We start from the raw sequence: 24,027 nt of genomic DNA on the forward strand, positions 1-24,027 counted from the left end.
TTTAATAACAGGGAGAGAGATTGCCTTGATCAATCAATTGTAACTTGAAAAATCAGAAAGTGCATTTCTCCTTAAAAACAAAACATTCCAGAATCATGGAGGCCTTTCTGGAAGGCCATCAGATGGCCACTGACCTCTGTGTCCCCTCCTGCAGACCCTGGTTAAATACCAGCGTCAAGGTTCAGGCCTTGCTCCCCCTTCCTGCGTTAGCTCCCACCACTGACCTACTCTCACACCAAGTGCTTTATTTCTCTTACTCTCACCCTGAGGAGTGTCCTCCCTATTTCTTCTATTTATCCATTTACTCAATGCCAATGGGAACATTTGTTTATGAGTGAAAAGAGGAAATGAATTAAATGGCAGCTCCTCCTACGAAGAGATTTGAAAATGTAAAAATATGGAAATTGGCACACAGGCTGAGGACAGTGTGGTCAGGCAGCAGCAGACTGTGTGACGACCGAGTCCAGTTGCAGATGCCATCTACACTAGTCATGGAATAAACCATAGTAAAGAGAGAAAAGTCAGAAAGGATTCTTTCATCTTTTTTTGAAAGTATTACCTCCAGCATTTGTTACTCACTGAAGACATATTTTACGTTGTTAAAAGTCAACAAAGAGATACCACACTTGTAATTATTATCGTAGTGCAAGCATGAAAAACAATTTTATCCCAAGTGTCAGTCTCTAGTTGTTTGACAGTAACTTCCTGCAAAGACTGAATCAATTCATCAGCATCTGCCATGGACATTATATTTCTGTGATTCTGGTGTTGGAGATACTGAAGGTATGGGGGACAGTGACATTATGACATCATGCATTTGTTTGCACTTCAACTTGGGTACATATTAGGTACCTTCCATTAGGTACCTTCCATTTTATCCAAGAGATGATAATTGAATGTTAGGTTAAATTATTTTTAGCATACAGTGCATTGGAAATAAATGATTAGAGATATGATCACCTCACAATTACCTGAAAATTTGTCTAAGTAAGGAAATTGCTAATCCCCAAAGGGAAGGTAGACTTTGCCCTGCGTTCAGAATTCATGAGAATTTCAAACCAAAGTTTAGACACAAGCTTTCCCTCACTTCTAATGGCAGGGTATTTTTAATAATCAAAACAAGAGACTTGGAGTCAGAAGTCTTAGAACATCTTCATTCTTCCATTACCAATTCATACGACCTCAGAAGCCTCTGGGCCTTATCCACAGTCAACAGAGAGTTTCTCCAATGCCACTGGACTTTCACAAACTATCCACATCAAGTGTAAACATTAACCAATACCTGCAGAAGGTGTTGAAACATCAGATTGTGCTTGTTGGAGTTCGTTTAACAACAGGATTCTGAGTCAGAGAAGAAGCAAATCTCCTCTTGTCCTTATATTTTCATTTGTTTTTAAATATTTCTGCTCTTTCCAAGGTTGAAAATACTGGGCTGGCTGGACTAGATGGAAAGTGTAGAAAGTTGCTTTCATATAAAATCAACAGGTCTGGATTTTTTTAAACAGTATTTTGGGCTTTTCCTGCACAAAGAAAGCAGTGAGGATGGGGAGCTGGGGCTAGGCCAGCCGTTCACGTTATGTTTCTATGATCCTGGTGTTGGAGATACTGAAGAAGGTTATTTTGCGAGTCTCAACTCTCTTAAATGATACAAAAGTGCATTGGCATCTGCCCTGGACGGAGGAAGGGGCAGGACAGTGAAATTTAGTGTTTGTACTAAAAATATACAACGTTGTCACAGGGCTAGAATTGGTGAATGAATAGAGTTAGTGAATGAACCCAATAGTAGACATGAAATGTTTGGAGAGAGAGAGAGAGAGAGAGAGAGAGAGAGAGAGAGAGAGAGAATCTGAGTAGGGTCAGAGAAGTCACTTGCCTGATGTGAAGATTAACAGCAGTTAAGTGGCAAGTAAGTTTAGCTCAGACCAGGATTAGTTATTAAAGGCATGAGGGAAGCTATGGGCAGAGCAGCAAAAAAAAATTGACAATCGCAGATAAGGGAAGGTGGATGGGAGTTTTCAGAGAGCACAGGAAACGGCGGAGTACTGCGGCGTATGAAGTTTTAAATACCCTATGCTTGTGCTACAAATGCACCGCAAGATGTAAGGGAACGTGGAACAATGATCTGCTCTGTTATGTTCTGTCTTTTACTGCTCGAAGTTCTTCTCTTGGGCAGACTCTTCCTGAGGTATTTTCATGTGATTAATAAAAAGAACAGAAATGAATAATGTATTTAACACGTTCCTGGAGCACCTGCTATATGCCAGCAGGGTGGCACAACCCTCCTTCTGAACAGCTTAGGAATCATGGAAGTTGTAGTAAGTGCCGTGGGCGAGAAACACGTAGGAGACAGTCATGATGGGGAAATGAAAGCATGAGTTTTTACAGAAAATAAGTATTTACAAAGGAATCTTTCTGCATGAATTTTTGAGGCTGTGTCTCGAAGAAAGAAGTTTATTAGAGATTCTTCTGCTTATTCGTTTCTTCATTTGACACTGTGTCCCTGCTCTGCTCCAGGGACTGTGCTGGGCTCATTGGGCAGGAGCAGGGTCTGCTAGGGCTGCACGGAGGTGACCATCAGAGCAGAGGAAGGACACTCCTCTGTGTCGCGTCCCGCACGACGAGGGTTGTGGGAAATGAGAAGGACAGCACAGGGTTAAGGAAAGACAGTAGCCAAGATTAGAGTGCGAGTGGGGCCAAAGGACTCCAGCCTCAAGGACTGGGCCCCAAATCAGGCCGAAGCGTAGTTTTTATTGGTAAGCTTCTAAAGAGGTAAAAGATTGTTAATCTCAAGATCTGTGTGTTAGTAGGCTGCTGGCTGTCTTTCCGAAAGTTCCCATTGTGTTCCAGCTTGTACTTTGCCTTCACACACACGCACAGCTCCAAGGAATCCTTTGAAGGGGAGGGACCGATGTAATTCCATCGGGCTTCAATTTGCTGAGGCACTCTCTTGTGAAATCCTGGGAAGAGCGCAGGGGAACAAATGGTTTGGCAGCTGTAAGGCAACACCTCTGCTCAAAGTGACAAAGGGTTCTTGGGAAATCTCTCTTCTAGAAGGTTCATCAGACTTCAGCGGCTAAGCAGAGTTGAGTAAGACAGTGAAGGCATGGCATGGAAAAGGGACGTTCTGTTCTTCCTACTTATCGATTGATCAACCATCATTGATCTGTCCTATGTAAAGGGACAGAGATAAGTGGGAGCACCAAAAACTGCAAGTAGTTGGGATTTGATTTTGACTGCTCACTATTTACCAGGCCTAATGCCCTTTACATCCAGGCATCGAGCTTAAGAAGGTTGGAGTCAAAGAGAAGTGGTTTTAGTCCCACCCAGCTCCACCACTTACTAATTGTGTGACCTTGAACAATTCATGTAATGTCTCCCAATCTCAGTTTTTCTCATCTGTAAAATGAGGGTGGTTAGAATACCGACCTCACAGCATGCAACCAGGTTTTCTATATGAAATCACTTTCCATGATGCAGGCATTGCAGCAAGTGCTTAGCAAATGCTGGCTCATTTTTTAAATTACAACTTTTGTTCTATTCACTTACTGCCCTTCCAGAGAGAGCTGTGGTTTCAAAATGTGCCCAGGTCACTGACATGAGTGGTGCCGCCAGCCCTGCCTGGTTGCCTCACACATTAGGGGGTGGGGGTGGGAAATGAGGCTGGAGGGGAGGGTGAGACCAGATCTAATTTTATCACAGAGGCAGTGGAGAGCCTCTGTAGGACCATAAGGTCAAAGTTGACAAGATCAGATTTGCACTTCAGAAGTACTGTTCTGGCAGCTTTATACAGGATGATTTAGAGATGGGAATGACGACAGCTGAAAGCCCAGTCAGGGAGCTGTTGCAATAGTCCAGAGAGGAAGACAAAGACTGCACAGGTAGTAGCAGTGGGATGGACAGGCAAGGGGAGGGATGCTCTTGGAAGGGGAGGGACAGGAAGTGAGTGGGAAGGATTTGGCTGCTCCATGGTCTCTGGCTTTATGGACTAGGAAGATGGTGGCAGCCTGGGCCAACGTGGAATAAATGAAAAATACAACTTCAACTATTGCCAAATGCCAGCAATACAATGCTGTTGGTAAACTGCAAGGTGGCTGACACACTGGGTAGTTTTTCATGAGGAGCTTAGAAACAATCGTTTAAACAAACTTTCCTGTGAAGATAGTTATTGAAATCCCGTAAGGGGGACTTGTGTCACCATAGGAAGACACAATGGTATTCTTAGAATAGAAGAGAAAAAAGGCAATTATCCAAGACTGGGAGACTCTTTAAGACTAGGTCAGACTTTAAGAAGGAAGTAATAAGTAAGAGTTAAAAATGAGTAGATACTCAGATAGGGGGGAAAAGACAGATTCAGAAATTCTGAGTTTAATTGGGGAGGCAGGTACGTGGGAATGTGAAGACATTGTGTGGCTTTCTCTGTGTAAACATATACACTTCAGGACATAATATACAATCCTTTGAGATTAATACATTCAAGGAGTGTCTGTGTGGCAGGCAAGGGGCTACAGCTAGGAGCAGGGTGGGGGTGGCAGGACTCAGTCTGGCGAGGACCCCACAAACATGCCCTGAGACTGTGGAATGTGCTAGGAAGAGTGGGGGCTATAAGAAAACAAGGGGGGGTCACCAGCTAGCATTTCCAAGCCTGTTCCCAGATGACCCAAAAGTAAAGCAAAAGCAGGTGTGGTATTTAGAAAGTCTGAGACTCACTTGTTTAAATACTAAGTTAGCGAAGCACCCTTAGCAGCCAGAGCAGATAGGTAGGTGATTAGAGGAGACAGGCTAATTCCAGGAAGCCAATGGAGAAAGGGGGAGAAGGCTGTTCAGGAGAGGTGGCTGGCATGTCGTGTATTGTCAGTATTACTCAGGAGTGGAGACGGGGAGCTGCCAGATGTCAAAATGGTTCTTTTGCACCCAGTAGCCACTGCCAGAGCACTGCGGAATGGGAGAGAGCAAAAAAGGTGAGAGGCAAGGGTTGCACTAACCATACCAGCTCTCAACAAAGCCCTTTGCTCACAGTAGGTCCGGAACCTGCTGATGTGATATGATCATTTCACCTCCTGTTCTTCCTCAGAAAGGAGACAGCTGGGAGTGAAACACAGGGTGGCCCAGAGCTGACAGAGGAAGAAACCAGGACCACCCTGTAAAATACAGAGACTGTTATCTCCTGCTTGCCTTTGGGGGTCTTCATTTCCCCCAGAAGAATTAGAAACCACAGATTCCTTGGCAAGAAACAATTCCACAACATAAGGGAATCATGACCAAGGAGATGCAGAGATGTGATGATGACTGAAGAGAGGCTACTTTTCCAGTCGCCTTTTACCAAAGTCCTGTTGATTTTAACAGTTCTTCTTGGCAGATAGAGGTCAAACGATTGGGTTCGTGGATTTAAATGTGAGTTTATGAGAGAAAACAGAAGGTGAAAGACTGAGCGGCACCTGGTGAATGCAGACTCTTGATCCTGCCCCAGATCTGGGGATGGCAGGACAGTGGGCGACAGAGGTGACTCTTATATACATTGATGCCAGCTTCAGTATAGTAGGTGGTGTGGGACCGAGGGAGCAATTCTCAACTGAGCCTGATGACTGGATGTCCCTGGGCCCAACCCAGGATGACTGAGTAAAATCTCAGGGTGTGAGGACGACAGAAGCCATGCCGCCGGCCTGCTGGAGCCCTGCCAGATGTGGGAGCCACTGGGCTAACGTAATCTTCTTTAAAGTATGCTTTTATTGGGAATTCAGGAGAACCTAATTTTTTTTCTCTCTTTTCTTTTTCTACCAGGCCCTGGGAAATCATGAATTTGATAATGGTCCAGAAGGTCTGATTGATCCACTCCTCAAAAAGGCCAAATTTCCAATTCTGAGTGCAAACATTAAAGCACAGGGGCCGCTAGCATCTCAAATATCAGGACTTTATTTGCCGTATAAAATTCTTACTGTCGGTAGTGAAGTTGTGGGAATTGTTGGATACACTTCAAAAGAAACCCCGGTTCTCTCAAAGCCAGGTATTTTCTACTTTTATAGCACTCACTGCTTGGAGATAGGTGCACCAAATCCAAGCTTGGCATTATTTTTATGGACTGGAGGTAAAAGTGGGAACAACGTGTGGCATTGGGCAAATGGTGTCCTTAGGATGACATCATTGATAAAACCAGTCTGGTGGCTTCCACATTGTTCTAAGTTACTTCTTAAAGGCATCCGCTCTTCTGCTCAGTGAAATTCTTTGTTGACATAAACAGTGTCTTTGTTTAATTCGGTGAATTCAAAATTGGAAAAGAAGTTCATTTATATCCAGGGCCAAACGGTGCTGAGTCATTCACTGGAGAAGTAGGACCACACAACTCACTGCCCCGCTCACTGTGCAGCCAGGGCACCTGGACCCCGGGTGTTGCCTCAATTTACCCAATCTCTCCTTTTTCTAGTATGATTATTACAGGTCTAATTCACGCTCCTTTCTTCCTTTGTGTTATTTATCTCTCGTAGTTTTAATGACTTGACTGTATCTGGCTTTCTGGGACATATATGTATATTTTTGAATGGTCTGATGAAATATATGTACATATATATATTTACATATATATTTACATATATATGCAGATATATATCAGCTATATCTATATATCTATCTACTTATATGCATATATTCATATATAATCCTAAGATCATTCAAGAAACATTTTCGAGCCAGTTTTATAGGAACATTTTCACCAAAACACTTTGGCAATGAGAACAAAAAAGACGTTTTGTTCTACGTTATCCAAATCTAAATTAATTTCCTTTTCCGTATTTGAAGAAAAAATACAGAAACTGGGAGCTAGCAGACACAAGGGTTTTCACTAAGAATTAACTGATAAAAGGCATCTAATTACTTAACAATTAGAAAAGTAATGTATTTATTGTTGTTGTTACAATAGGTCCAGGCCATTGGCAACAACAGCAAAGCTCCCCTGTGCCTGACTCTGAGCAGCATGGCTGCTCCTAATGAGAGAGGGTCCTGCACCAGCTTGGGGCCTGGCAGGCTGGGGCTTGGCTGCTCTCCACTGAGAGGAAGTGGGGATTGTCGCGTGCTCTAGTCAGAGGGTGGACAGGTGACCAAGCCTTTGCATAGTGTGTGACACACAGTCAATAGCTGTTGTTGAGGTCATTGTGGAGCCGCAGGGCAGCTGTGGACATACAAGCACTGGCTTTTGAAATGACTTAGAAGTGCTCTTCTGAGTAAGGAGGATGTGGTCCCACCAGAAGGCCATGACTGACAGTCTCAGGCTGCTCCCCAACCCGCCAGGCCTGACTCAGTCTCTCTCTCTCTCCCCCTGCAGAACTCCCCTGAGGTTCAGGGGCTGCAGCTGCTTTGGGCCTCCTGACACTTTTCTGCCAAGAGGAGAGGGTGGAAATTACAGAGTGCACTGGCCTGCCTGACTCCTAAGCAAACAGTGTGGGCAGGGCTGGGGCGACAAGGCCCAGCTGCTGCTGAGGCTGAGTCGCTGCAGTCTGTGCCGCCTGCCCCCCGCAGGTTGGACGCTCCAGCTCTGGGCCAAGCACCCTAGAAAGCACCTCCCCGACCCCCTTATCGCCTCTGTCCTGCACTGGCCACACACAGCACCCGAGACTCCTTTCAATGAACATCTAGAACCCAATACATACAGAGGGCAGCTTGGGATCTTTGGATAAAGATGTGGATTTGTTGAATAACTGAATAATTATGCATCTCCATAATTTATATTTCATCTACAGGTTTTTTAGTTCATTTAAGATAGAATGTAGTTAAATGGTGTAAAAGTCATAAACACAGTCAGGGAGGAGGGGAAGGGCTGGGGGTGGAGTGAGTGAAAGGAGTGAGGGCCTAGCTGGGGGTCAGGTAAATGTGGTGAAGAACCCCTTGGCCTCCTCAAGGGCTGTGTGAAGCATCCTGAGGCAAAGGACAGGGAGAGGTGAGAGTCACATGCTCCATGAGGCTCCGGCTCAGCCTCCGTGAGGGCAGGGACCCAGTCTGTCTCATCCACTGCTCTGCTCTGCCCAGTGCAAGGCCTATGAGAAGTTCTCAGTGGGTGTTGCTGGAATGAATACATGAGAGCAGGGCAGCGTGGGGGCCACAGTCACACATTAGCAGACAGTTCAGTTTCCTGGAACACTGGTGCTAAGTGGGAAAGCTAGAAAGTTGGATGAGGACTGGATTGCATAACCTTCTGAATGCACGGCTGAGTTCAGGCATGATTTGGAGAAACACATTATCCCTTCTTTAATAGTCACCAATAAAAGGTAAAAGGAGCACGAATTGTTAGTGGAGAGACACAAGGGCTCCAGAAATCACACTGCCTTTGCCGGAACTCTGACGGCATCCCACCTGAGCCCTGTACCAGGTGGCAACAGCAAGGGGAGGTGCAGGGGTGATGCTCTCTTTCCAGCAGCTCCTGGAGAGGACAGCTGCATTGTGGAGGAGCTCAGGCAGAAGCTGGGCAGGGGTGGAGCAATGTGTCTGGGGACACTTGCTTCTTCCAAGAACACAGCCCCCCCAGCCCAGCATGAGTTCTTCCTTCAGATCCCTGGCCCCTAATCCAGCCCCATGTCTCCAGGCTTGGTGGCCGGGTGCCCACAGTATAATTTGTATTTCTAGCACATTTATTATTGTTAGATAATGAAATTCCTATAATTTCCCTCATAACACCCTGAAATGTATCCCATGCTTTCTAGATATGTGATGACTGATCCTGTGAGATCTCTGATGTGTTAGAAGACATTCCTTTGTTCTCAGAGGCGTCCTGCTGAATGTTTTCATTCCTTCTTGCCAGACAAACTAAAACAGAGGATGGTAGCATTCTCTGAAGGTTTAAACATAGATTCATTCATTCATTCATTCATTCATTCATTCCCTGCGTGCCTGTCTATGTGCCAGGCACTGTTCTAGGTACCAGGGATACTGACCAAAATGAAAATCCCTGCCCACTGAAGCTTACATATTTAGTGGGAGAATAAATGAGTAAAATGTTTGGTGAGTCAGAAGGTGTTAAGTGCTGTGGAGAATTAAAGGGAGAGAGCAGTGCATGTGGCATGGTGGAAGCGTGCACCTTGTTGTTTTAAATGGAGGCTCTGGGAGAGGCTCTTGTAGAAGGTGACATGGCACTGAGGGGTGACCAAGGAGTTCTGGGCTAACTGTGGTGATTGGCAAGAAGCAGATTTTTCTTGACCTTCTTATGGCAGACAATGGTGGCACAGCTGTTATATAATTCCTAATTTTAAAACATTGCCTGTGAGTGACTGACAACACTTCCCATCCAATCCAACATATCTGTGAGCTGCGAATTTTCAGGCTGTCAGCGGGGTCCTCTCTGACTTGGCCATTAGCTGTGCTGTTTATCTTCCACACGTGAGGTGGTCCAGGGCTCCCCACTGGAGCACACAGAGACTCAAACCTCACAGCGTCCCAAGGGATGTGCTTCACAGTTTCGTTGCTCTTTGGAGAGATGAATACTTTTCAAACTGGAGATGTCGGGCTCCTAGATTTTGAAAGTTCTTTACAAGATATTATTCATGTTTTGGCAATTGCATTTTAGTGATGATTCTTAGAAATTTCACAGAAAGGAGTCCAGGTCGTCTTGTCACCGAGGACTGGATGGGACTTCAGGGCAGCATGTCTGCCAGTGTTTGCTGTCTCCTCTGTGCCAGAAAAAGCCATATGACCTCAAGGTTCGCTGAGGTTTGACTACAGAGACAGAGGGAGACACTGGTGGTCTTGCTACATGGGATGGCACATGCTCGCAACACAGAGCACCGGCTGTGCAGTCACACCCACACTCACCAGCCTATACCAACAAGCAGTGGTCATTACCACCAAGTGGGGGGCAAGCAGCCAGTGAAAAATGTGCACACTCCCAGTGCAGCGATATTCAGATGGGACCCCTGTCTAATGCAGAGCTCAAAAATGCGCAAATGCTGACCTTACCAAGTGAACAAGACAAGAGTTCTCAACTGGCATTAAGCTTGGCATTCAATGACTAGCTGCTGACAGAATTTTAAGTTCGAAGACAGATTATCTTGAACTTGCAAACAAAGCTTTAGAATCATTAACCTGTTCTGTACTTCATGCTTATGTGCTCAGGTATTTTTCTGCATTGGCATAATAGAAGTCTGAATAAAAATTAAAATAAGAAAAGATAGATAGGCTTCCAGGTCTGAAGCCTCCTCATAGAATGAACTTGAATTTGAGCAACATAATATCATCCACAACCTTAAACTAATGCAGCATTAAGTGAATGTAACAGAGAATCTATATCTTCAGGGGGTTTTTTTGGCTTTATATTTAATTTATAAATATGTGTTGGCCTTAGTAATTTAAGTGCTTTAGTAGATTAAAATGTTTTTACTTGGCATGTTAGTATGTACAATAAGCAATATATTAAAAATAGTTAATAAATATCCACTTTATTTGTTTTCTTCCTTTTAGGAACAAATTTAATATTTGAAAATGAAATCACTGCATTGCAATTTGAAGTAGATAAGCTAAAGAGTCTAAATGTGAACAAAATTATTGCACTGGGACACTCTGGTTTTGAAATGGATAAACTCATTGCTCAGAAAGTGAAGGGCGTGGACGTCGTGGTAGGAGGACACACCAACACATTTCTTTACACAGGTAATTGTTTCAAAAACATTATGCCAGCCAGGGTATCTATGTATTTATTTGTCTCTTTTGCCTTTGCAACTGTGATTATTATTTTTACTACTATTTAGCATATAATGTATTACATATATTATATAATATGTAATACATGTATAATACACATTGAATGGTAACACTTAAATCTTACTCAAAGTGACATTACTAAGAATAATTTATTGTTTTCATGATTATGTCAATTCCATTTATGTATATTATAAATATATATAACATATGTATAAAAATATATATAAAACAAAAAGATTACTGAGCTCCAACCAAAAGTCAGTTTACATTAAAAAGCAACATGTCATATAAAAAATTTTTAAGCATAAACAAAATACTGTAAATAAGGCCTTCAGAGCTCTAAGTGGCAGGTTCATAAGTAGCAGAAGCTGGAACCCGGGGCTCCAGTCCTGACTCCACTGCTATCAGGACTGTGAGCGCCCTGGAGCCACACCACCCGGGCACTGCTTCTCTCCCCCTCCCCTTCATCCTCCCCCTTCCTCTTCTCTCTTTTGTCTTCTCCTTTTCTCTCTGCTCCCTGCCCCTCTTCCCCTCTCCCCTCGCTCTCCCTCCCATCCTCTGTGGACAGAAGAGGAGGGCCTAGCTGGTAACTGATTTTATCAGCAGTGGGAAGGAAGGCTTTGTTGGGGAAGAACCCTCCCCTTGAAGAGGCTGCTCCTTTGCACATCTCTATATGGAATCTAAGGTGAGACGATTTTTATAAAAGCAAAAATAGCAAATACCCCAAATAGTAGAAAATACCCAAAAATGTTAGAAAGGGCTATCACGGAGAAGAGTATGGGGGAGGAACAAACTTTCTGCCCTCAAGTTTCTTTCAGCTGGTCAAATAATCACATAGGCATGAGAGAGATTAGCAAGAGAAAAGCACCAAATTTAATATATATGTATGTATGGGAACCCCATATACGTGAGAGAGTCAGAGACCCCACATGCACAAGAGGTTCAGAGACAGAAAGGGAACATGTGTGTATACGACATTCTGAGCTAGGGGTGATGTAAATGCCTTGGGGACTTCAAAGGGTCATTGCAGAATGATAATAGCAGATGTTTAGTACAGAGACGTTTGCTCTACCGTATAGGTGGGTCAAAAGAGATTATCGCTGATAATCTCTTATTATGGGCAGGGTCCCTAATTCAAGTTTTTCTTTTCTAGGTAGTTAAGGGAGGGGCAGAAGTTCCTCTTGAGCCTAAAGCTAAAATTACCTTTAGCTGAAACTAATCTACATACCACTGAGGCACATCTTGGGGTGGCTTGTTCTGAACCCCCACAAGAGCGTACAGGTAATTTTTATTTCCCTAACACTTTTTAGCATTTTCAAGTAATGAAAGCATGTTGCTTCTGCAATCAGACAAAGAGACTCACATTATAAAAAGAAAAGAAACACAATACTGGGTCAGAAGTTCTTATTTCTGATTCACTTGAAAGACCTTGAGCAGGTCACTCACCCTCTCTGAATCTATTAACTTTGCTTCAAAATAAGGATGATCGTGCTCAAAGTGCCACATTGTTGTGAAAATTATGTAAGATGGTGCACGGAGGAAGAAACTTTCCTCTATCCTCAAGTACCTTTTGACTGGTCTAATAATTAAATCTACATGAAAGATTAACAAGAGAAAATAACCCAATTTAATTCCATATGTACATTTGGGAACCCCACATGCATGAGAGAGTCAGAGACAGAAAGTTACAATGCGGCATCTATGACATTCTCAGCTAAGGATGGGGTAAGGCGCCCCAGGCTGCAGAGGGGAGGGAAGTCACTGCAGAGCAGGTGTTCAGTAATTAGAACTTTGCCCTGCCCTACAGATAGGAGATTTAAAAAGAAAAAGAAAAAGTTATTTCAGGTGGTAACTCTTACTATGGGCAAGGCCCCCAATTTAAATTCGTTCAGAGAGAGAGAAAAGTTTCTCCTGGACCCTCAGGGTCTCGATGGCCTTCAGCTCAAAATGACCCACATGCCAAAGTGGGACATGTTGGGGAGGCCTTTTCTGAACCTCTTCAGTGGAAACACTTTACTAAATACTATAAACTATTTATAAACAACTATAAATAGCTGTATCCTGGAATGCAGTGGTGTGCAGGCTGCCCACTGGTAAAAATATGCCAACCAAAATGGTGGCACTGATGTACTATTTCACACGGTGGGGTGGGCTTTCGTGTAAGAAAATAATGCCAGAATTTACATGAGCTAATTCCACTCCTCCTCCACAAGTACTTTACCGGTTGGTAGACACAGGCTAAAGCCTAATTTCAAACTGGATTACGCCCATTAGTGGCTGTGAAATCAATGTAGTGAGTTAAAAAAACAGTAGGGTCTTGTTTTTGTTTTGTTGAACAGACTAGATAGACTAAAACGGATTAGGCACTTAAACATTACTCATATGAAGGCTATCTATTGTTTCATGGAAAAGACGTATATAAAGTGATGAGAGCAATTTCAAGCACGTAGCAGGCAATACGTTAGGGTGATGAGGGCACTGACAGGGATGTGAACTTTCTTAGTGTGGGTAAGGTTGCAATCAAGCATCAGAGAGCCACTTAAGAAGCTTCGGAGAGTTAGATGGACTGATTGCACCAAGACTAGAAAAAATCCAGAGCAGCACAAAGCAGAGTGTTTTGGTGTCCGACTCTGGCTGTGCTACTAACTAGTGGTTCCATCCAGTCTCTGCCTGATTTCCCTCATCTGTAGAATGAGGGTGGTAACAACAGTACCTGTTATAAAGGGTCATTATGACCTCATATATGTAATGAATGGACGTAGGTGAGAACAGGGCCTAGTTCCGTTCTTATTTCAGTGAAGTCCCAGCTCTAAGGATAAGACCTGTGAAAAACCCTTCCCTGGAGCCTTTTCTTAGCTTTTCTCTGAGGTCTAGTGGAAGCCTAGGATACAAGGCAGGAGCTGGATACCTGCTTCCCACCCCCTCATCCTTCAGAGTAGTGGTTTCAAACTGTTTTTACTATGATCCACAGTAAGAAAGGCATTGTACGTGTGTGTGCATTCTCACACAAGCATGTGTGCACGCGCACACACACACACACACACACACTTCAAGAAAACTTTCACAAAGCTACGGGAATGCACCCTGATAGTTTCTGTCCTGCTGTTTCATTTGTTTAAGTGCCAGTTACCCCCCATTAAATGAGTTTCCTTGTCTTGTAGCTAGCCCATATTGTGAAAAACTCGGCTTTAAATGAGGCATGACCAAAAGAGTGCACGAACACTCACAGGACTCAAACCCCTCCATGCAGATGCTGAAGTCATTCCCACGTTCCTCGGGCCTTGTCTTTACACCATCTTCATCAATGAAGGCCCCCTTACAGCACCAACTGGCCGTCCAGAGCCCTGGTGTGTGGCCACCAAGCAGTGTGCCCTGACGGGTCTGAACAGGTTCGGCGACTGTGCCTGGCTCCCCATTAACTCTGCAGCCTGTCCTTTGCTCCTGTCACTTTATTCCAGCCAATGAAGTCCTGCAAAATATGTGCCTTTTGCTAAGTAGATGAATGTACTTAATGATGAATGACTGGATGAAAGAAAGATGTGTGGATAAAAATTATAATTTGCTTATCCATAAATCTTAAAGAAAGTAATTAACAGTCCCTCAAAAAAAAAATACTGTCTTTAGCCTCTTAGTCATTTATTTCACATTTAATGATTGCTTACCAAGATTAAACTTGTTCTCAGGAAAATGTTTAATTTTGATACGCATCATTTTGAGGAATGAGTTTAAGAAAGAAGGTAATTCCAGGGCATGATAGGGCATGAGGCATATTTGCTTGTTTAGATAAATTTCCCTAGCCTTATAAAAAATAATAATAAATGAACAAAAAAACCTCCACTGAATTGTTTGAACTGAATTAGCATAAAGTTAAAGTTAAATATTATTAGTTAATAAAAATGTAGTTAAAAATAATATATCCCTTGCAATTTTAAGTCTTGCTGAGAATCATTTCAGCACATACAAGGACCCACCACACATATATACATATCTGAAAGAAAATTTCACAAAACATCTAGATGGCACCTGATATTTTGTTTGTTATTTAGTTTTTTAATGCTGGTTACTACCTATTAAATTAGTTCCATTGTATTGTAGTTAGCCCATGTTATTAAAAACTCAGCTTTAGGCTGTGGGGGAGTTTGAAGAGGGTAAAGGCGGTCAAATATACTGTGTCTCCCTGAAAATAAGACCTAGCCGGACAGTCAGCTCTACTGTGTCTTTTGGAGCAAAAATTAATATAAGACCAGGTCTTATTTTACTATAAGACCAGGTATAATATAATACAACATAACATAACATAATGTACCATAACATAACATAATACTGGGTATAATATAATATAATATAATACCAGGTCTTATATTAATTTTTGCTCCAAAAGACGCATTTGAGCTGATTGTCTGGCTAGGTCTTATTTTCGGGGAAACAGGGTATGATGACAGAAGGAGACTAGACTTTGGGTGGTGAGCACACAGTGTAATATACAGATGATGTATTATAGAATTGTGCACCTGAAACTTATATAATTTATTAAGCAATGTCACCCCAATAAGTTTAATTTTTAAAGTAAGTAAATAAAATAATTAAATTTTTTTTAAAAAACTCAAGCTTTAAATGAGACATGACCAAAACAGTACATGAACGGTTCTTCTCCAAATGTTGAACGTCAATCCAAGTTCTTTAGATCACAACCACTGTGAACACACAGATAATCCTAGTATCACCTGTCATGTCCAAATGAAAAGGAGAGGGCTTCCCCTGACAGGCTTATAAAATGTTAAAGCTACCAGGACGAGGGCTAGTATGCAAATATCTTCTCTAAAGGAATTAAATCCATGCTGCTGCCTTTGGAGAAAAAAGTAGTAAAGTGAGTACAGTTTGAAAGCTGCAGCAGGTAGTTTAGGGGATTGTGTTCTGTGTGCAGCCCTTGAAGACAGACAGACTCCTGTGAGGCTGTCTTTTGTTTGCCTCCCATTATTTTAACTGATTTTTGGATTATGCAAGCCAATCTGGCTAGCGGTGGCCTTAGTTGAGTGTAGACATCAGTTTCTACATCTGCAAAAAAGCAGGGTTAGAAATGGTAAGTCTATGATGCCTTCCATTCTAACTTCCTGTTCCCTAGGAAGTTATCCATGCAGAGCTGAATTGCCTACTTTCCAAAATTTGGGAAAATAAAACGCTTTTTGGCAGAACACTTCATTACTTCCTGAGGTTACTACAGTGAATTTAATTTTACCTCTAATTTCTCTGAGACTCAGACCTCTTGGCTATTCCACCTTTTTCCTTCCCCAACATTCTCACCTAGTGGCCTCCTAGCCATGCCCCAACAGCACTGTGAATTTTGCACCCAACTTCCTGTCTTCCTCTCCACTCCAGTTCCTGCCTGCATCTGGACTGAGTGTCCGTATGGATGGCTGATCCAATACAAGGTTCAGAGCCCCTAGTTCCTTGTGACTGTCACCTCCACTCCTTTTCAGCCACCTTCACTTCTGGGGCCACAGGCTGAGACTTGGTCATCCAGAATTGCTCCAACTCCAAACACCCATTATCCATCTCCCTCGTCACAGCCTCCTAGCCTTAAAGCTGTCTCACCCCTCTCCTTTGAGAGATGGCTGCTTTCAGCCTTACTGAAACCTCAGTCTCTTGAACTCCCCAGTCCAGCAGGCTTCATTCACTTCTCTCTCCTCGCTAGCCTGGAAGTGTCCATTACAGACTCGTGACCATGTCTGTGCTGGTGCCCAGGATTGTTGAACAACTGTTAAAAGAGGCAGCTCCTTTAAAAGTAAGATTTCTTTATTTGATCAGTCTTCTTATAAGTACCTAATTTTCATTGCTTCTGGAGTTAGGCACAGAATTGTTGATTATGCATTCCAAACCATCCATTTATATAGAGAACATAAGTGATTTTAATGAGCACAGAATTTTGTTCTCAAGACAAATGCAGTTCACAACGTAAATATAAATAAGACGGACCGGAAAAATCTAACATTTGTTCTTCACGCTGCTGTCAGTGGCGAGGTGTATGGTGCAAAGGGGTGGACCCCTCCCTGTTTCCATAGAATAAGAGAGGGAGAGACTGTTGTTTGTGTGCAATCACTGGTCATTGCTCCATTAACTTTCATTCTTGTGGGAGATAATCTTGCCTTTCAGAACAAGAAAATCGTCCTATTATTTACCACATCCACAGGACAAGGAAACACTCTCCATCAAAGAACCATTCCTTTAAGCATGAATAAGGTACTCCTGGCATCTGTGGTCTATTAAGTGAGCTGGGAGAATCATCCTAGGGGCAGAGGTGTAGCCTGTACCCTCAAAGATGATGTCCTTGGTGGCCCAGGGACTTATTTGTTCCAGTGGTCGGTCACTCACTGGGGACCTTTCAGTCCACTTCTAGCTATACCCCAGCCTCAGCACCAGCTTCTTTCATGGAGCAAAGTCCAGAGCCTCTGGTTGGTGACTTTTGCAGCCATATAACACTGATCAGCTTTAACTTTGTCTCATGAAACTGCTTTCTAAGATAAAGTGAGGCTAGCAAAACCCAAAATCTAACAAGAACAACTATAAAACACAATCAAGGTCATTTGGTAGGCTCGAGTTATAAGGAAAGCTGATGGCCAAGTAATTGTGAAATCATAAGACCATTCCTACCACAAAGTACAAATTTCTTCCCAGGACTGAAGTTCATGTTGCCTTCATTTTGTTGCCTGCTGGTCTTCTGAGGAGGATGTTATTTCTCCTACCCTCTTACCCAGCATGGGGTTGTGGAAAGGGCTTTGGACTCTGACCGACCCTGTTTCTTTCTGGGATGCATCACTACTGGCTGGCTGGCCTTGGACATTCTGGACCTGCTGAACTATTCTGGGCTTCAGCTTTTTATTTTTAAAAGTGGCTACAGTGATATGACTAACTCAGAGTGTTGTAGGGATTAAATGAGGTAACATGAACATAAGTAGGCCCTGGAGCCTAGTAGGTCCAAGACAAATATGTCAGTTCTCTGATATTCTACAACATGGGAAAACACACATAATAAATGACAAAGAAGACAATACAAAAAAAAGTTGTTTACAACTGTATAAAAACTTATTATGCAGACTTTAACGACCTGAGAGTCACAAATCCTCGAGCTAACTTATGGGACCGCTCCTCCCTTTAATAAATAAAAAGGCTCTTCATCACCCAAAACTTAGGAAACACTGGGACTTTCCTTACCCCCTTCCCCCAAAATTTGATAATTCCTTGGGGATCCTATATTTTTCCTGGTCCCCTTGATTTTAATTTTCACTTCTGTTGAATTCTCAGTCACCTCTGGTCTTGCCTCTTTCAAACTATTCTTTTCTATCCAGGCAGCACACACCCAAACATGAAAAACTGACTTTCGTTTCCCCAAACTCCATCAACACAAGGCAGCTTCCCTCCAAGTTTGCCAGTCACCACAGGGGAGCCGGCCACCACACAGCACACTCGATAACCTGGAATGAACCCCTGTCTTCAAAAGTCTCGGTCAATGCCACCACAGGGCAGGTCGCACTGGGAGACTGTTTTTCCTCAACCCAATCCTCCTAGTCTCTACCCATTTCCCACTTTCCTGTTGTTTTCTTTATTCCTGTGTCCAAGACTACCCAAAATTCAAAATTTCTCCCACTGTTTTTATGCAAATAATTAAGCACTTTCTACCTGGATCCCCCCACCACCACCACCCCAACCTGGTCCATGGTGGAGAACCTGTCTTCCCAGACACATCTGCTTCACCTCACCTCAGGGAAGAGGAAAGGAACAGGGACACCAGCACCTTGACCTCTCCCAGGTGTTTTACTAAACAGAAAATGGTTTCTCCCTAAAATGGATTCCACCACCCATTTCCCCCTCATTGCTATCCATACATGTATATATGTGTGTTTTTTAATTCACTGAAATTATATTGGTCATTGCCATAGGGTGGTAGGACTGCAAATAATTTTTTTCTTTTCCATTTGCAAATCTTCTGTTATGCTAGTTTTACTTTCATAAAAAAAATTTTTTAAACCTCTCTGAACCCTATAAACTTAACCATTAATCTCAGATTTCATTAAAAGAAAAATTTCCACAATTTACAGACCTAGTAGGCTTTTATTCAGCGATTCATGAATCTGGCAGCATCCTACCTAAGCAGAGAGAAAAGAGCTCCCTCAGAAGAGCTGTACAAGGCCTAAGAGGCTTATAGACCAAAGTGAGCAGGAACAAGGAAGTTATGCTGGGCGTTTGCTGAGTGGTTAAAACAGGCTCACTTACCTTCTAAGGAGCAAGGGGAAGTCTTGAGTTGGGCCAGGTAACTCGTGCTGAGCAGGCAGGTGCTGATTGGTTGACCTCAGCCTTCCTTGCCTGGGAGAGCTGAGCACAGAAACATCGTTAAGTTTTGGTTTGCTGACGTGGGGCTTAGCATGAGAAACTGCATACATCTTGGGGCTTAGCATGAGAAACTGCATACATCTTGGGGCTAATCTGATTACTTTAACAACTTGAACCATTATAAATATTTGTGTTAAATTTTTTTAAAAAAAAGATATATACTCAATTTGAGAATCTGAGCTAAATAAACAAGTGACCAAATATATCTTGCTACATTTAAAAGATAAGAAACGAGGCATGCAGTGCTTTATCCTAGGCAGCCGGGCTATGTCTCACTCAGTTCTCTTGTCCTCAGTTTATAAATTTCCTCCAGGTCTGGAAACATACAGTTGTGAAATTCGTGCTCATGTATGAGGGAATTTCTAAATAGTCTGTCAGGATTGGAAGCAGAGCTTTGGTCTTCCATGCCAGATAATGATCAGGTTCTCTTTAATAAGCTTATTTAAATTGTGTACTGCACGCTCCATTGCTCAGCAGCGTGACTAAAAGGAATGATCTTTGGGAATCAGCCGTTTAGACTCCTCTCTGAATACAAACACCCAGCATTTCCCACTGGACCACTGGACAAGACCACCCTGGCAATACCTTCTCCAGCTAAATGCTGATTTTCCCTATAAAAGACATGTCAGGTTTCCATGAATTTATGGTCGTGTGTATCTCCTTTCTAATCTCAAGAAATTAGGTATTGCTTCTGAAAAGAGCACTGATAGTAAATGGAACAACAAGAGCATGTTAAGATGAAAATCAGTCTCTCTCTCTTAATCCCATTCCTCTGGATTCTGCGTTTTAACAGGACATAGTGATAGAACCAGAGGATGGCTGTGTTATGATTTTTGTTTTTGTTTTTTCATGTGTTATATAAAGCCCCATTCTATCATGTAAAAAGTGAATGGGAAATCTGGTATCCAGTAGGATACTAAGCCATGGGGCTGGCTAGATCCTATAGAAGAGGGTGATGCACAGCTGAGTGTATCACTCCTTCCCGGCTCTATTTCCATTGAGCAGCCTCTCCCAGCCCCATGAAGATGAAGCAAAGACCTTAGGCCTGGCCCCTCAGAGCAGCGGAGATGCAAAACACTGGGCACTTATTGAAGCTCTGTAAATTTTGCTGGGTGAGCAGATGATGTGTGATACCCCATTCCCACCCTGCAGCACTCCTTGATTTGTCCCAACCAGTCAGGACTCGGTACAGCAGGCCGCCTGGATAGGATTTCAGGCCAGCATCATCTAGTCCGTCTGCCCTGGGTACTACACGAAGATGCATACTCTTTTAGACCTCCCACTCGTCACTGAATGTACAAGAGCAAGAATTTGAGCCGTAAATCAAAGCAAGTGCCGAACAGAGGGACACAGTGCTGATATGGAGAACATTACAGGGCCCCTTGGGTTCCCTGAAGGGGACATGACAGTGGGTCATCATGGTTGGGTACAGAGATGGCTGGGGAGACCATGACTCACCCTTCTGGTTGCCAACCACCTCTTGACTGCTCTGTGAAGACAGGAGAGTGCCCTGGACACTTGGAGGGATGCCTACGTATACCAGAGGCAGGGGACATGGCAGCGGGCCTGCCTGGCTGGGCACACAGGGCATCTCAGCCAGTGTGTGGTCCCCACCTTGTGCCTGAAGAGCATCTGTGGCAGGAGGCCTAAAGCTGGGCTCTGGCGCCAGAACCACCTCACCCTCCACGACCTGAGCAGTCTGTTTTACAGCTCACACTGCCATACAATTTCCTGTGTGCTGAAACAAACAAAACAAACCAGAACAAAACATGTTAAACCACTTTTGGTTTAAACCACTAATCAAATCTCTTGTTTTATAAATTTAGGCCCCAGGAGCTCAATGGCTCGCCCAAGGTCATGAAACCAGACTGAAAGGGAGATAGCACCAAAACCCATTCTCTTGACTCTCAGCTCTGGTTCCAATTTAGCAGCCCCACTGAGCTCATTAATTGAGGAAATTGAATTGAGGGGAATTGGGGTGGGCACAAAGGCATTGCCCTCCTCTACAGATGGATTCCACCACAGGGAAAGCATAAAAACCTTGTCTGGCCTATGGAAGAAAGTGTTAGCTAAACTACTTAAGCTTAGTCATTCAACAAACATTTATTGAGCACCTACTATGTGCTAAGCAAACTCCAAAGACACAGCAGCCCTTGAAGTCATGAAACTTATTTTCTTGAAAAGGATACTGACTGTTACATAAAATTTCCTGGGGCTGAGAGACCAAGAAAGAAGTTGACAAATACCAAGATTTTATTAAGGGAACTTACCAGCCGTGGCAAGACAACATAGATATCCTCTGTGCTAAGCGGTTAAATGGGACAGGACAGGACGGTTAAGTGTACTGGTGCATGACCTGCCCCACATAGGGAAACAGTGGGTGCCTTGCATACTTGCCTGAGGGGCAGCCTGTTTCAGCAACCAGCATGCCTGGGGATTTCAGGAAGCAATCTCTGTTCTGGCTTGGATCTAGCTGGTGGGTCCAGCAGTAGTCACATCATGGAATAGTCTCTTCTCCACACTGATCCTGCTCAGATTCTTTTTAAAGTATGTAAATAAATCAATCACATTATATTGTGGGGGAGGGATAAACTTTCCTCTTCCCTTCAGGTTTCTTTCAGCTGGTCTCATAATTAAATCTACATGAGACAGGTTAACGAGAAAACCAAATTTAATTCACATACGTACCCATGGGAACCCCACATACTGAGAGAGTCAGAGACCCCATATACATGAGTGGTTCAGAGACAGAAAGGGGAAATGAGATAGATATGACCTTCTGAACTGGGGATAAGGTAAGGTGTCTTGGGGGAGGAAGGTCATTCTCAGGACAAGAAGAGCAGATGTTCAGTAATTAGAAGTTTGCCCTTCACTGTAGATAGGTTATTAAAGGTTGTCTCTGATAATCTCTAATTATGGGCAAGGCCCCTAATTCAAACACTTCTAGGCAGTATGGGGGGGTTGGATGTTGGGGGGGGGCAGAAGTTTTTGTTGAGCCCAGAGGGTCTTGGTGGCCTTTAGCTCAAAATAATCCACATACCACATCTTGAGGTGACCCCTTCTGAACTCCTCCAGTATATAATTACAAAGCATGCTATAAAGGGCGACGTGTAAGATACTGTGAGAGTGTATATAGGAGGACCTGACCAAGTCTGGGAGATCATCAGAGAGCGTTCTCCTGAGGAACTGATATTTGGGCTAAGATCAGAAAGATCCAGGAGTTAACCTGATACATAATTATCTCTAATCTTTGTTGAGCATTTACCTGCGTCAGGCTTCACTTGTTGCATTAACTTCTTTAATCTTCCCAACAACCCTGTAAGGCAGGTCTTATTTTCTCCATTTGACAGATGAATACACTGAAGCCAAATTATGTAATTCACCTGTAGGCCTCTGGCTCTAGGTCTTACTCCATATTGCAAGGCTATGGAGGCGGGTGTGGTCTAAAAATGGGGGGAGCTAAGATTGGTGCAGTGCAGATAGGATGGACCAGAGGAAGCTGGCAAGGTAAGAAAGGGCCACATCATGTAGGTGTGATAGTTTATGATACTTAAGTCAAAATGATAGTGTTTTGCCTATGGCTAGTAAGAAAGCAGGAAGCACATGATCATATTCATGTTTTAGAAAGAGCACTCCAGCTGTGGTGTGGAGACTAGATGAGAAAGTGGGGACGGAGAGATGTACAGAGACCAGTTAGGAGGCTGTCACAGTAACCCAGTCACAAGATAATGGTGACTAAGGCTGAGGCTTGTCGAGAAGTAGACAGATAAAAACAGTATCTGGTGGAAAAGAGCACTTTCAAGTAATTTAAAAGAGAGACTCAAGTCCCTCTTGAAGCAATGACGTGAAATATGCTAATTACCAATATTTTTATCTAGCCCTTTATAGGAAGTTTGGAAGTCTTAAACCACTTTCCATATACATTAAAATCATAGCATGATCTGCCTTAAAACATTCTACAATTCATTCAGCCAATTGAAAACCATGTCAAAGTTCTGCTCCCTAGCAAGTCACCACACAATCTGCCCTCTCGGCCCCTTCTGGCCCCTAGGAGGGCATTTGCTCAGGCCTGCACTTGGAACCATCACATTCCTGAGAGGCCTTTTCCAGATTTGGTGCCCAGAGTATTGCTAGATGGCTGGAATAGAATGAGTAATTTCTCTCTTGCCAAGATGACAAGTCGGGTTTCTAGAGACAGATGTGTGGCTCTGTGTGGAAAGAATATTTCGGGCGTGAGCATCTTTGGCAGAACAGAATGGTGTGGAAAATATCAAGCCCCGGATTGTTTTCTCTGCCAGTGGTTTTCTGGAGTTGCCAAGTTGAGGGGGAGCAGAGAGGGTTTAGCTGAGGAGGAGGCAGAGATTAACCAAACTAGCTATTGCCTCAGCCACGTGGGAAGTGTGCTCCTTGTTCCTAATTAAGTCCGCTTGAGATGCAGATGACACGTCTTGTGTGCTAACAAAAGGAACATCAAGGCCTTTCAGAACTGGAAATGTTTCTTGTCAGATGGGAGCTGGGATCCATAGCTCCTATTTGTAGAGTGCATGCTGATCAGATGAAGCATTTGACCGATCGTCAGATCCCTAACTTTTACATTCTGTTCAAGTCCAGATATGTCCATGGAAGGCAGAAAAATACAGGCTAGTAAAAAGTCAGGCTTGCCTTTCGCTTGGGTTTCCAGGAAACTGCCAGACCTCCTTTCAGAAGCTCGTTTAGTGCTACTTCCTCTTGGACAGGTGTTTTGTGCCACCTGGTGGGTATTTTGGGAACTGCACCTGCCCGGTCTGCTTAGGGCTTCAGAGAACCTTCTGTAACCCTCCTCAGCTGAGAAGGTTGGAAGGGACTGCCACACCTCCTGGTCCCCTGACCAGCCTCCAGGCTTGCCCCGAGGAGGACCAGCACAGAATGGAATGAGGACGATGAGAATGTTAAACTTCCCCACTACTCAGCAATGCATCAGATCATCTA

The 24,027-nt window shown here is 43.5% G+C and overlaps 1 protein-coding gene across 1 annotated transcript in view; it reads left to right on the forward strand.

Moving 5' to 3' along the window:
* The window catches only part of NT5E (5'-nucleotidase ecto), a 55,784-nt gene that overhangs the window by 15,971 nt on the left and 15,786 nt on the right, over nucleotides 1-24,027 (forward strand). Inside the window, exons 2-3 of the mRNA XM_019743248.2 lie at nucleotides 5,779-6,001; nucleotides 10,435-10,623. Coding sequence (XP_019598807.1) covers nucleotides 5,779-6,001; nucleotides 10,435-10,623 — 412 coding nt within the window. The remainder of the gene's footprint in view (nucleotides 1-5,778; nucleotides 6,002-10,434; nucleotides 10,624-24,027) is intronic.

The sequence above is a fragment of the Rhinolophus sinicus genome, linkage group LG05 (assembly GCF_036562045.2).
Source record: "Rhinolophus sinicus isolate RSC01 linkage group LG05, ASM3656204v1, whole genome shotgun sequence".
NCBI classification, from domain to species: Eukaryota; Metazoa; Chordata; class Mammalia; order Chiroptera; family Rhinolophidae; genus Rhinolophus; species Rhinolophus sinicus.